Below are 15,238 nucleotides of genomic sequence, written 5' to 3' on the forward strand. Positions count from 1 at the left end.
CCCTCACCCAGGATTTGTTCTGTTCCTGTGTGTTGCCATAGTTTTGGGGAATTTCATGCACATGTGCACTCAAGTTGTGTCTGGCTTTCACTTAACGTAGTGATTTCGGGATCATCCGTGTTGGTGAGTGTACCTATGGTTTGTTCCTTTCGTTGTTGAGTTCTCGTTCCCCATCATAGGAGCACATCACGATTGTTTCATTTTCCTTTTAGCATTTGGTGGCTTCTGACTTGGAGCCCTTGTGAATGAAGGTGCAGTGAATATTATTATATGTGTATTTCTGTGGACATATTTTTTCATTTCTTTTGGGTAAAAATATCTAAGAGTAGAATTGCTGGGTCATACGGTAGAAATTTATTTAACCTTAAACTGCCAAAGAATGTTCCCAAAGTAGCTGTTCCAATTTACATTCCAAAACACAGTGTATGAAAGTAGATTCTTAAAAACTTCGAAAAATGTATGTTATACCAGCAGCTTACAAAGCTTTAATGGTAGTATGTAAATGTTTTACCTAATGAAAAAAAAAATTTTTTTTTCAGGGATATGTTTTTTTTTTAACTTTTTTTAAATTGAAGTATAGTTGATTTACAGTGTTGTATTAATTCCTGCTGCACAGCAAAGCAATTCAGTTATACATATATATACATTCTTTTTTTAATATTCTTCTCCATTATGGTTTATTACAGGATATTGAATATAGTTCCCTGTGCTATACAGTAGGACCTTGTTGTTTATCCATTCTCTGTATAAAAGCTTACATCTGCTAACCCCAACCTCCCACTCCATCTTCCCCCACCCCCCTCCCTCTTGGCAACCTCCAGTCTGTTCTCTATGTCCATGAGTCTGTTTCTGTTTCTTAGATATGATCATGTGTGTCGTATTTTAGATTCCACATATAAGTGATATCATATGGTATTTGTCTTTTTCTTTCTGACTTACATGAAAATGTTTCTTATAATCTTTAGTTAACTAACATTTAGGTCTAACTTAGTTGTGGAGGAAGCTGCTTGTAAGGAAAATATGTTAAGTTCCTCTCAGGGAGGAGGAAGCGCTGCTGCTGTCTCAGCTGCTTCCCCGCACCCCTGGACACTTCCTGCCGCCAGCAGTTTGTCTTAACACACATTAGTCAGTCGCCTTTACAGAGCTACTTTAACTGAGTTGCGGGAGAAAACAAAGCCACACTTCATAATGTAATATATACAAATAGTTTAAGTTACTATGGATTTTAAATAGTTAACCTTCAGACCTATCTCCATAGCAGGCAGCTTGACCTCACCCACCGTGGAGTTTATGCCCCAGAAGATGTGTATCGGTTTCTGCCAACGAGAGTTGGGGAGTCAAGGACGTTGAAAGTCAATTTGCGAAATAATTCTTTTATTACACACTTGGTAAGTTGGAAATCTTGCTGTGGGTTTTGGAAAAGTAAGTGTATTCTACTATTTGATAAACATTTTCCTGATAATTAGAAGCTTGTTTTATAGATTAAGTTATAATAGTTAAGTTTTAAAATGCCTTAATACCGTTATTTGAAAAGAAACTCAAGTGAATTTCATGATCCTTTACCTGCAAATTATTTAGTATTTGTTTTCATATTTTCATTTTTTAATTTTTCCTCTTGTTTTCTTCTGTACTATCACACCAACATATTTCTGGGTAACATTTACTCCAGTTAGAACTAGAATAAACTCATTAAACTTCCCCTAAGTGTTTTCATGAGCATTTATCGTTTCACCTCATTTTGTGGCTATACGGTATGTTGATTTAAGTATGCACAAATATCTAACTTGTATAACTTCATAAAATGTTTCATATTAAATTCCAGCTCAAGTTTTTAAGTCCCAGAGAACCTTTCTACGTCAAACATTCAAAATATTCTTTGAGGTGAGTTTATCATAAATCAAAATGTTCTCACCCTAGTGCAGGTCTTTGTGTTCAGGAGCCTGAGATTGCTCTTGGGGGTTAGGACTGTGAGGTCTGTCTCTGTTGCAACCCCTCATCCTCCTCACCAACACCACAGAGCACCAAGCACGTGGTGAAGGAGACAAGGAACCTGCTAGGGAAACAGTCCGTGACCTGTGGGTACGTGTGGCGAGTAGCAACTCAAACTTGCGCAGTGTTTGGACTTAGTGCGTGACTCCTGTTTCCCAGTATTTTGACAGCCATATACTTACATAGAACCTTAATTATCTTGTGATTAACTTTAGAGTGATTTCTGCGTCACATGTTATTTTCACTACACTGAGAATCAGGGATTTAAATTTTAACTAATTAGGACAAAAACCTTCCCAGATTAATTGGGAAAATTTTATTATCCTATTTTCCAGTTGTCATTCTTCAAATAACCCTGTATTGTTCTTAAATCAGGGCTACATTTTCTTGTCATCCTTGCTTATTTTCTTTTTTTAAAAATGTGTTTGTTTTTATTTATTTTTAAGGTGTATGTATGTATATATATTCTTTCAGTTTTATTGACATAATTGGCATACAGCACTGTGTAAGTTTGAGGTATACAGCATAATGATTTGACTTACATACATGATGAAATGATTATCACAATAAGTTTTGTGAACACCATCATCTCATATAGATACAAAATTAAAGACATAGAAAAAATTTTTTTTCCTGCGATGTGAACTGTTAGGATTTATTCTCTTAACAACTTTCATATATAATGTACAACATGTTCAGTATATTTATCGTGTTGTACATCACATCCCTGGTACGTACTTAACCTTACAACTGGAAGTTTGTACTTTTTGACTGTCTCATCATCCAGTTCTCCCTCCCCCAACCCCCTGCCTCTGGTAACCACAAATCTGATCTTTTCTATGCATTTGTTTTTGAAGTATAATTGACCTACAACACTGTTAATTCCTGTATTTCTATATGTTTTTATTTCTATACGTTTGAAACTGATTACCACACTAAATCTAGGATGATACATTACCACACAAAGATATTACATAGTTATTGACTATATTCCCCACTCTGTACATTTCATACATGTGATTCATTTATTTTGGAACTGTGGACATTTGTATCTCTTAATCTCCCTCACCTATTTCTTTCTTCCTCCTACCCCCATCCCCTCTGGCAACCACCTGTTTTGTCTTTGTATCTATGACTCTATTTCTGTTTTGTTATGTTTGTTCATTTGTTTTGTTTTTTAGATTCCACATGGAAGTGAAATCATACAGTATTTGTCTCTCTCTGACTTATTTCACTTAGCATAATATCCTCCAGGTCCATTCATGTTATTGCAAATGGCAAGATTTCACTCTTCTTTATGGCTGAGTAGTATTCCACTGTGTATCTACACCACATCTTTATCCGTTCATCTGTTGATGGGCACTTGGGTTGCTTCCATATAATACCTTTTTCCATCCTCTCACTGTCAGTCTATGAGTGTCTTTAGATCTTAAGTGACTTTTGTAGCAGCATATATACGGGCCTTGTTTTTGTATCCATTCAGCTGCTCTTTTGACTGGAGCATTGAATCCATTTACATGTAAAGTAATTATTGATAGGTATGTACTTACTGCCATTTTGTTAATTGTTTTAGGGTCTTGCTAATTTTCTTTTTCCATATGATGTACATAAAGGCTGAAATCTCAAACTGGGTTGTCACTGTTATTTAGAATTTTAACAGTAGAGTTCTGTTGCACTTAATACTGAAAAATAATTTTATCTTCATCTTTGAATCTTTAATTAAACAATTTAGTTATTATAAGATCTTTCATTTTAGCATCAAGAGGCTGTCCCAGAAACATGTTATATTTTGTGAAAACTTGGCCCACTTGCAGGCGTTCAAGGGCTGTCTCTGAGTTACTAGCCCAGCAGCACTGACTCAGAAGCTTACACTTACCTCCAGATACTGGAAGATGAGTCGTGGGGACCGTTCTCTCCACCTCTCGTCCTTTCTTCCCCTTCTCGTCCCCCCTCCCCCATCCCATGTGCTATGAAACCTGCCTCTCAGGAGCCCAACCTAAAGGCACGAGTTGTGCAGAGTCAGCAATGAATATACCTAGAAAGCTACCATGGACTTAACTTCTCTGAGCCTCAGTTTCCTAATTTGTGAAATGGAGATGAAAAGCCACTGGCAGCCTGGACTCGTTACAGGAGTATGTGAGAGGTGGTCCTGGGGAGCCCCAGCAGGACCCACAATGTCGATAGAGCATCACGGTTTCTGTCGGTGCTTTCCCAGCCGGTCCCTTCAGTGAGAACATGGATGAGGGGGGCCTGGGTTTACAGCACTCCTAAGGCTGAGCTTTCCCGCTTTTCTGCCCTGAGCTCTTGTCTGTGGGTCCCTCCCATGACGGCCTGAGACTGGCGACATTCCACAGTCAGTAGAGTAGGTTGGCTCTGCTGAACTGAGGCAGAGCTGCAGAAACAATTCACCTATTTAAAAATAGGTTGTTTAAATTCCCAATTGTGACACTTTTTAGTAACAGAGTACAAATTGATACTGAGTAAGTGATCTGTCCTGAACACCGTTATTATCTGAATTTGAACTTTATCATAACGGCCTCATTAACTCTGCTTCCCGTTTACTCTGTGTCTCGTTCACATCCCTGAGCTTGGTCAGCGTTTTGCAGGTGTGTGTCTTTAAACGTGAAGCAGAGGGGGTGGAATACTTATGTGTAAACCAGTGTATACCTGTCACAGCTTACTGGACGGGCTTCAGATTTTTGTTTCAAGGAGCTTTTATCTTTAAAAAAGTCTTTTTAAAAAAAGTTCAAGAAACCTTCAGATTTAAAAAAAATTCCCTTGAAGAGCCTAGCAGCTTTTTAAAAAACACTGTTTGCATTCAGCTCATCTACAGTTTTGGTAAGGACTCATTACTTACAATAACTTGTTAAATTACTTGGCTTTATGTCACTTGCCCATTTTATGGCTGAAGGATGATGCAGTCAACTTACCTGGAGATAAACATTCCTTTTTCAGCTTTCATCATTAAATACACTGTAGTTTCAAATTCTCTTCTGATGTTATGTTCTTTGCTTAATTTGCTTTCACAGATTTTTAAAAATTGAATTATATTTTAGCTGAAATTTGTAAATCAGCTCCTTCTTGATCCTTTGTAGAAAAAGAACCTGTTTGTGTTCGATCCCAATAGCATTACATGCGGCAGCCTCTGGCCTAGCAGGGCTGTAGGGACCAGCCAGCTGAGTGAGGCCCACAGGCAGTTTGTGGTCACCAGTGAGCTGCTAGACCTTCACAGGAGACCACACGACCTAAATTGAAATGTAATTTTGGCAGTTAACATGTCAGAGTATTTTCATAATTGCCACCTTCAGTTTCCTTCTCCTACCCCTGTGACCAGCGGGTAGTGTCCTCCTTCCTCATGCGCCTGGGTGCCCATCTTGTGTCCCAGCAGCACTTCCTCCTCCTCGTCACGCACAGCTCCCTGCAGTGCTGTTGACATGACAGGCGTGATGCTTAAAGCATTCCTAACAAGGAACCTTTATAAATGAGATGGCGTTTTGCTTAGTTTCAACTTGTCTAAAAACCAATTTTAAAATATAAAATGTGTTCATTCTAGTAATCTAAAAGTAGACATTTTTATAGAGTTGAACTTGGTGACTTGCCATTCCAGTGCTAGAACATTTTAAGCTGTCCTGAATTAGACACTCAGTGCTTTTCTCTGCAGCCTAGGTCATGTCACAACATCTAAGAGAACTTAGAAACATGAGAAACTATTTTGTAATTAAGCAAAATTCGGGCAGTTTACATAAGCTAGCATTTAAAATAGCATCACAAGATACATTTTGTTTGCTTATACTCTTCAAACATATTATTTTAAAATGTTTTTAACTTTTTATACTTTGAAAAGAAATTTAAATAAGGTAATTTTATACTTTATTGGTGGCAGGTAAAGTTATTCTGATGCATTTCATTATGGAACTTAGGATAAATATATAATGTTACAGATTCCAGCATCAACTTTAATAATTAGCAACTCAGTGTAAACTTGATGAAATATGAATAAGAAAACCATGCGTGCAAAGCAGTAACTTTGATCTGTTCAACAAGGTGAAGTAAACTCTAAGTCGTAGAAAAGTCTTCTCGCATGACATGTCCGTAGGCTTAAGTCTTAAGTCTTACGTAAAGGAAGGTGGGAAAGCTGGTTTTTTCATATGTAAGAATGACTTCTTTCTATTTCAGAGAAGTAGCGGTTTGTCAGCTCTCTTCAGTGTCCACTCTCCTAAAGTGGAGCTCACCTGAGAATTCTTCCGCAAACTGAGGCAGGGGCTGCTGTCAGTGCAGGCGCGGAGGGCTTTGTACCTGTCCCGAGAACGAGACTGTTGGACCCTGGACGGGCTCATGAGCTGTAGGGGGCCGGTATGGCGAGGCTGGCCTCGGCGGGTAGACAGTCTGTGGCGGGTAGACAGTCTGTGCCGAGGCTCCTGGGGAGCCCCTCCCTGTCCCCTGTGGTCACGTTCTCTTCCTCAGGGGCCGCTTGCCCTGGGACCCGTGAACCCCACTCCCCAAGTAGTAGCGCGGCTTCCGTCACCTCGGGTACGCCCTCCCAGGAGGCCCCTCTCCCGGGCTGTCCTCGTGCGGTGGGGACTGTCAGCTGACTGCAGATCAGTAGGCGGGAGCCCCGCACGTCCTGGGGGTTTTGCCTTAGGCGGAGGTGCTGGGGGAGGGCGTGTGTTGGGCAGGTTTATGTCATCCACGGAAAGCGGTAGATTGTGAAGGAGCTAATGGAAAAGGAGCATTAATGAGCAGTTTTTTGGTAAAGGTTCTGTCTTGGGCTGTAGGTGATCATCTCTTTCTCATGTCTTTTTAAGAAGAATTTGTTGTGTTTCCACTTACCCCCGAAAGCATCCTCTGTTAACTTTGTTCAAGTCTAATCTCTGCTGAGACATTGCAGCTAAGGCCCCGTCTGCTGGGCTCACAGCAGCGCATGCAGGTCCTGGTGAGCCAGCCCCTGCGGCTGAGCGGCCAGGCCCTGCTGTGTCCTTCAGAGGGAAGCCAGGGAGCAGCAAAGTGCTCATTTTAAGTTAAAGAAAAAGAAAAATTACGGTTGCTGTAATTTGTAGGTTCATGGGCATGAGGGGTGAGGGGGTTCCGGGCACCCCGCCGGCCCTGCCTGTGTACCTCCTGCTGCTTGCTCTGGGGCCTCTGCTGCAAAATTCGTCATTGGATGGTAGGAGGTTTTGAACTAGATCTCTGTGTTGTGTCTATGTGCTTTCCTATTACGTGTTCCCGTGTGTGTGTGTGTGTGTGTGTGTGCAGTGTGTTTATATGTGTGTGGTGTGTGTATGTGAGTGTGCGTGTGTATATGTGTGTGTGAGTGTGCATGTGTGTGGGGTGTGAGTGTGTGCTGTGGGGGGGTGGGAGTGTGCATGTGTGTGGAGAGAGCGTAAAGCCCTCTTGGTAACAGCACAGTCACTGCTTCGCCGCACTGCTGGTGCTGGAGTTGTGTGAATCCGTGGTTCTTTTTAAGTTGCACCCCCCATTTATTCAGTGTCTGTAAATCTAAAGCAGGGGATACATGTTTGTCATAATATGTTTTTCAAAACCCTTCCTCAGTTAAATATGGGTTTCTTTATTCCATGTTAATAATGAGATCCTCTAGAGATTTACTTGGGGTATTTTAATGCTTTTAGTAATTCATAAGTTAAAAAAGCCTCTTAGGTTGGCAGATTGTACTACGTCATTCTGAGGATTGAGATGCTAACATGAAAGAGAAAATTGTCCTTTGTCAGTGCTGTCGAAAGGTACCAGTTTTTTTAAAGGCACCTTAACTTTGATGTGGGGAAATGAGGTAAATGCATTGGGGGAAAATGACCCAGACTTTAAATATGTATATTCTGCATTATCAGTTACATGCAGGAAAAGGGCTTTGAAATACTTAGACTGTTTTCTGAATTTCTAGCCCACTGTGCTGGGTTCATCAGGAAACATGCTGGAAACAAAAGCACAGGTCAGATCCAATGGCTGATCCTGAACACGTGTGGTTGAGATCAAGGGCGGGGCCCCTGCCCTCTGAGGAGAGTCTGAAAGCTGTAAAGTTTCACTCAAAAATGATTAAGACAGAAAGTTGGTGACATCACACAGGTGTGGGAAAGTGCCTTTGTCTCATTCCCTGGGAATAAAGGTGTATTTTTGAAGCTTTTGGGACCTCGTTTTATGAGCAAAAACAACCCCCCGCCCATGTACTACTTTTAAGCACAGGGCATTCATTACCTGCCTCGATAGAATCTGAAAATAAATTTTCAAGAAGACTTTTGGAAGGTTTCATATGAAATTTGGAGCAAAACCCACCAGCCCTGTAAATGTTGGTCCTGCTGCCCCGGGGGCGGTTGGTGGCACGTGCTCCCTGACCTTTCGGGGGCCGGTGGCCTCCTGCTTCTACAGATGCAGCACCAGGCCCTGGGCCTCTTGGCTCCTGCTTCCTTGACCGTGTTTGCTCTCCGCCAGGCATCGTGAGGCTGGAGGGGCTCCGTGTGCCGTGGCCTTGGTGTTGACACCCCTTTCTCTCTGCAGAGCCCAGCACTACATCAACATGCCTGTGCAGTTCAAGCCCAGGTCTGTGGGCAAGTTTGAAGCTTTGCTCGTTGTTCAAACCGACGAAGGCAAGAGTGTCGCCGTTCGACTCATTGGTGAAGCTCTTGGGAAAAGTTAACTAGAGTCCACTTTGTGTAAAGTAAATGACATAAGTTATATTTTGGTAACTTCATTTTTTTCTATACTACAGTTACGCCTTTGTATATATTTTGTATGATAAATTGGATGTCTATAACTATAGATTTGTTCTTTTGAGAAGCTAATACTGAAGACCTGACTAAAATAATCATGTAACTATCCTACAGTATTGTATTTAACTTTTACAGAGGAGAAGAGAGTTCTATTTTTGCATTGATTATGATATTCTGAATAAATATGGCGTATATTTTAGTTGGTATATCCAGAAATAAACTTAATTTCCATTGAATTTGGTGGTTTTTTATATGCTGTCATGTAGACATTAGAATATCACTTTATTCTGCTAATTATTTCCAAGCGCCTTGGTCTGTTCTGTGATTTTTCTCCTCCATTACAGTTCTGTTTCCCTTAAGAAATTCCTTCTTGGTTCCTTTGTCTTTTAGCTAATTGCCCAGAGTAGAAAGGAAAGCTTCCTTTCAAAGAAATTGTCTTTCTCCGGAGTGGGGCAGGCTCCACGTTCTGTGCAGACACATTGGAGAGGTTGATGGTATATTTTAAGAGAGCGTTTATTGAAATTAAAGCTGGATGGGACAACTCCAGAATCCGGTGTAGAAGGGCACTGCCATCAGGTACCAGAGGGACCCGGGGCACAGGGAGTGAGGGCAGTGAGCCGCCCGAGGGGACGGAGTGCTCTCCTGCTGTGATGTTCCCTGGTTCTACCAGGAGAGACGTGAGTATTAATTGCTCTGTGGCCATTGCTGGTGAGTGGTTGTGCAGCAGCGTGGGGGTCGCAGCCAGGTATTATCGATGGAGCAGAAGGACCTCGGAGGGTGTGCAGAGCTGCCAGGAGGGCTCTAACCCCCAGCATTTACAACCGCGACAGAGAAACACTCTCTTTCCTGAGCACAGATTTAAGACAGTCTTATACGTCTGCCACATGGGTCAGTAATCACAGGTGAAGGGTAGAGGCAGTCCCACAACTGTTGATCCCTCTGTGATTAAAACTGCTCTCCTTCAGTGTCAGCTCTCTTCAATGTCCACACTCCTAAAGTGGACACTTCCCTGTTTTGTTTCCTCTTTAGATTTTTCATTTCATGCCCAGGGAAAGATCTGGGACAGGGGATCCTGTAAGTCTTTAACTACGCCCTGAGCCCACTGAGCACTGGGCCGTGTTCCCATCTCTGACGCCCGTGGACGCTCGTGCAGACGGGAGGGGTGCGGCGCGGACGCCCCGCAGGGGCAGGCACGACCTCGGAGCAGCATGGGCTGTGACACGAGGTGAGGAGAGGCCGGTGGTGAGAGTGTGGCTGGAAACGCAATCCTCCCAGGGGTGTTATAACCATTACTTCTCCTGCGCCCGGTGCTGACCCCAGAAGATGCACGGACACATGTGGAGGTGATTGTGTGTTTGCTCCATGAGCAAGGCTGACCCAGGCCCAGGGCCACTGTTGTGCTGACCTGCCCTCAGGTCGGTGGGAAGCCCCACGCTGTTCGCTTGAGGAGGTCCTCCCTGCGTTTGGGATGACCCACAAAATGGCTGTTCTGTGGGGTCGGCCTGAGGAAATGCCACGTTGTGGACTTGGCTGCATGTGAGACTTGCTCCCTGAGAGCTGTGAGGCCAGCAGGCACAACGCAGACCCCGCCACGCCAGATGCCAGGGTGCCACCCACAGCCGCCACCATTGCCCTTGTGCTTTCGGGCACAAGGGCAACTCTGCGTCAGCTTCTCTGGAGCCATCTTCCTAAACTCAGGGGAGACCCGTGTGCCACCAGAGCCGGGCCAGCTCGGATCCTCCTCCTTGGCCTGGTCCCCCCTCCCTTGTGCTTCCACAGGCCTGTCCTTCTTGGTAGGGGGAGGGGCACCTCCCAGCACTGCCCCTCCATGGGGCACCTTCCCTACCTGCCTTCCAGGTGCTCGGGGAAGGTGCCCAGCCGACTGATGAGCACCTATGCCGAAGGCGGTTCACCTCTGAAGCCTCAGTGGGTAAAGTATGGGGGTGTGGGGGAGAGGGTTCATGCTTTGAACAAGTGGATGCATCCACTGAGCTTCTGTGTCTAAGTATTTCCATGGAAATATCAAGAGCATATGGATAATATTACTGTCTTACAAATGGATGACAGGTTGCTTCACACAATAATGTTTTTATATCTCAAGTCAAAAGCAGGTTGTGCGAATGGAGAAACGCTGGAAGGGCTGGTCAGGAGCAGGCCGGGACTGCTCAGCCCACTGCTGTATGAGGCATGGCCCTGGGGGCTGCCCAGCGGCCAGTGAGATAGACAGGGAGGAGGCGAAATGCACAGGACAGTGATGTAATTGTCGACCTGGGATTCCAAGAGGGTTTCCTTTAAAGATCATAAAAAGAATTCGGTAATGTGACTGGATTACATGACTGATACACAAAAATCAACAGTTTTTCTATATAAGAAAATAGTAATGGAAAAAATAAAACCCCTATGAATAAACGTATAAAGAAATGTAAAATTTACGTGAAGAAAACTTTAAAATCTCACTGGAGGTTACAGCAGGTTTGGGCAGGGGGTAATGTGTCCACATTGCTGCCGGGTGCTCCTCTGTAGCACGAATACCCCTTGAGATCTTACTAACGACAGGACTGCAAGTAGCTGGGTGAGACTAGCATGTGCAGGATGAATCCGAAAGCCCCAAATACGTACAGAAATTCAGTGCAAGGTAAAAGTGGCACCTCAGTAGGGAAAAGATGGGTTATCCCAGATTAGCTTCCGGGTGAATCATAGGTTAACAATGAAAGTATAAAAGTCCCAGGAGAAAATATGGAAAACAATATCAGTTATTAATTTCTAATTTTGGAATAAAAACTGACAGTCACATAAGAAAGAGATCAACTCAACGACATACAAATTAAAATTTTCTGGGTGGAAAAAGCATAACCAAAATCAAAAGATAAATGACAAACTGGGAGTCTTAATGGACACATTGGCCATTTCAGTCTTTCTGCTGCAAACAGTGACACAGACTCTCCATCTGCAGCTGTCACTTCATGTATTTCCAAGGACACCTGTCGGGTAAAGCACTGAAGCATGGACAGCGGGTGGAAGGCAGGGCAGGGGCAGTATAATTTGAGTGGACATTGCTGACTTGTCTCCTGCCTGTTTTTCTACATCCTTGCCAAAACAATGTTAGCAAACTAACTTTTCCTACTCTAGTAAGTGAGTAATTGCGTCTGGTCTGATGTGCGCTGGCTCTGACTCTGTGGGCAGAGCCCACCTAGGCAGGTGCAACGGGTGGCTGCCAGGAGCCACCCTTCCCCTGCTTCTTTTGGGAGCCTCCAGCAAAGAGGGTGGACCTGCTCAAGGCCACTTTCTTGGGGTCCCCTGCAGCTGAGCCCTGAGGAGACCCCTGTGGAGGGGACCCACCTTCCTGTGGACACCAAATGTGCACGGCAGATGGCTCTGGGAGTGGCAGGCAGAGGGTGACGCCCGGCCCCCCCTGGGCTCTGTCCTCACAACCCTGCCCTGAGGCGGGAGGAGGCCTGCCTTCCACTGGCCTGTCTCCACTTCCCACCAGGTTCAACTATTAACTATTTTTGTAATAAAAAATGTTTTAAAGAGGTAAATGTAACAAAGGAATTGTTTTAATAAGAGATTTAAAAATCCAAACATCACTTTTTCTGCCAATATTCAGTAAACTTAATGGAATATCACTTATTAATTAGGGTATTGACAGTAGTCTTTCTCAGAAGGTTTTGAAATGACACCTCACAGTAAAGTTCTACCTTTCCTTCTGAAGAAGCTCAGGCGTGGAGACCCTCGAGGTCCTTACAGGTGTCGCGGCCTCTCAGCAGATGCTCCCCCTCGGCTTTGCTGTGACGTGTGTTTCAGTTTGGTGTCCAGGAAGCAGGGCCGGTCCCCCAGGGGGCCTTTGTGGAGTAGGTGCCAGCGGGTCTGAGGTCTGAAGGTTTCCTGTCAGCCTCACCTGTAGGGCTGCCGCCCGCACCTGCCCTGCCTCTGGGAGGAGGAGGGTTAACCAATCCTGTGCCTTCTGTTCACTTGGGATCACTCGGTCCCACTACAAGTTTGCTTTCCCCTTTGTTATTTAATGTCGATGTTAAAGCCACTAAGAGGGTTGCCTGTTTCTACGCCGAAGTCACTGGACATGAAGAGAGCCCATTTTTATATTTTATATAAAATATATAACGTAAATTTGTATTTCTGTATTTTATAGGTTTAAGTATATTTTTAAATTTCTATATATACACGTACATATCAGGATAAAGCAAATAGATTGAGGTTGTTAGCAACCAAGGTTTTTAGTAGAAGACAAATGTGATGTTATAATTCAAAGATAAGTCAAGATATTAAGTCCCTTTGAAGTTAAATTTAAATCAGAAATATTAGCTTGCACTCATGATTTTTTAAAAATCCATATTTCCATCCTTCTCCACTGAAAATGCCCAAAGCAGTCTTAGCTCATTGACAGTAGCGCCCCTGGAAAGAGACATGGGACACGTGTGCCGTGGCCACACGCCTACAGTTGTATTATTTTAATTCTAATCTTGTTCTGTTAAACTATGAAATGAAGAAAATTAAAACATGAGGTTAATATTCAAGAGTGATTATGTTGTATATACAATATAAAAATTGATCTGTTGTAAGTTAGTGAAAGTAAATAATCCAAGACTCAACACTCATTTTTTATCATTCATACTGATTAATTGGCAAAATTCAACTTCATTTTGGTTACGTAAGTGCAGACTTTAAGGAAAATACTCTTCATCATCTGTTTAGAAGAGTGCAAGTTAATTATCTAAAGGATAACTTCACTGGGCATGATTTAATTTATGTATGTATGTGTTTGTTTATTTCCCTAAGAAGAGTGATTAGAAGTCCTATCAATTATAGAAATCTCATAGTCTGCTCAGAGAAAATAACTTGTTGACTTTGGTAGAAAAACAGCAATTTCTAGTTATTACATAAAAATAAAGCCAGAAAATAGATGTAGTAATGGAAATAAAGAGAAATATCAAAATGGTATAATTGACAAACAGCTGGAATACCACTACCTCATACCATATGTACAAGTAAATTCCAGATGGATTGAAAATTTTAATGTAAAACCTATAAGATTAAACTGTATTAGATTTTATATGTCTGTAACTTTGGATGGGAGTGAACTTCCTAAGCAGGAAAGGAAACCCAGAAGTTATAAGGGAAAGTCAGATAAATTTCTTTTAATTGTTGTAAAATATGCACAACATAAAATTTACCATCTTACCGTTTTTAAGTGTACAATTCAGTGGCATTAAGCACATTCACATTGTCGTGCAGCCATCACCACCATCCATCTCCAGGGCTTTTCCATCTTCCCAACAGATGTATTTTAACACACAAGTTTAACATATTGAACAGCAAAAAGACACCATAAATAAAGACAAGAGACAAACCATATGTTGGGCAAAGACGTTTAACAACACTTTATTTCTAGCACCCCGAGTGCTAGAAATCCTATAAATTGGTAGGGAAAGGCAATCCAATAGAAATGTGGATAAAAGAACATAAATAGACATTTCACAGAATGATAATTTTAGATGGCTAGTAGACATCTGAAAATTGGTTGAGAAAATGCAAATGAAAGCAAGAATGAAATACTTTTTTTTTTAATCCATGAGATTGAAAATTAAAATGTGTCATGCATCCCTACATTGCTGGTGAGTGAATTGCTGGAAATTGGTATGGGAAATGCTAATTATAGTAATAAATACCATTTTTTTAAACTCATCAAATTGACAAAAATTAAAACGAATAAGAAATATCCTTTGCTGGTAGGAATGCAACTGCTAAAACTTTTGGGGGATGTAATCTACAAATACCTACTAAAAATTAAAATCCTTTCACCCAGCAATCAACCTTTGGGAGTCTATTTTATAAAAATGAAAGCACCATTACATATAGCTATACGTATGTATACATATACATATATGTATGTACGTTAATACCACGTAAGAGATGCAAATACAGTATCCTGAAAACATCCTACTGTGAGAAGCTGTGGAGGTTAAGAGCCCTGTCGGGGGAGAGAGGCCACAGGCCCTGCAGTGCCAACAGGTGAGCAAGAAACTGTCTTGCACCTGGGTCATCCTGGCTGAGTGCTCCCCAGATTCCTGGCCCACGCAAATGTGCACAAAATAATGTTTTAGGGTACTTTGTTATGCAGCAATCTTGGTTTCTATAAGGAAAAAGTCTCTTTCTGCTATTCCCTCACATCATTTAGTTCCTTTTTATAGAACATGTGAAGGTACTTTTTTTTAACCAAAAATCTCTCTCTATTTACTAATGGAGTCAAATAAGCAATTTACATTAGGAAACAAAGGAAAAAGTTATTAAGTTTTATGTAAAAAGTATTATAGTGTTGATATTTGGGGGAAAAAACTCATAACCAGAGGCAACAATCTTCTTTTTGCAAAATAAGCTACATGGCCTATTTGGTAGGCAGTACATTGTAATTGCTTTGTTTTTATTATCCCTTTACATGTTTTAAAACTTTGCCAGTAAAGCTTTTCTAATAGTGCTGAAGAGACGTTTTTCCTGCTTACTTGGCAAAGTTTGCT

At 42.1% G+C, this 15,238-nt stretch overlaps 1 protein-coding gene across 6 annotated transcripts in view; it reads left to right on the forward strand.

Moving 5' to 3' along the window:
* Window positions 1-8,944, forward strand: part of CEP192 (centrosomal protein 192) — a 93,454-nt gene extending 84,510 nt beyond the window's left edge. For 4 of the 6 annotated variants that reach the window (XM_030836517.2, XM_060310109.2, XM_060310110.2 and 1 more), the window contains 3 exons: window positions 1,259-1,388; window positions 1,823-1,881; window positions 8,497-8,944. In XM_030836517.2, the coding sequence (XP_030692377.2) occupies window positions 1,259-1,388; window positions 1,823-1,881; window positions 8,497-8,635 (328 nt within the window). In that variant the 3' untranslated portion in view covers window positions 8,636-8,944. The remainder of the gene's footprint in view (window positions 1-1,258; window positions 1,389-1,822; window positions 1,882-8,496) is intronic. The other 2 variants (XM_030836518.2, XM_060310108.1) reach the window with 2 other exon arrangements.
* The last annotated feature ends 6,294 nt before the right edge of the window (window positions 8,945-15,238 follow it).

This window comes from Globicephala melas, chromosome 13 (assembly GCF_963455315.2).
Source record: "Globicephala melas chromosome 13, mGloMel1.2, whole genome shotgun sequence".
Taxonomy (NCBI): Eukaryota; Metazoa; Chordata; class Mammalia; order Artiodactyla; family Delphinidae; genus Globicephala; species Globicephala melas.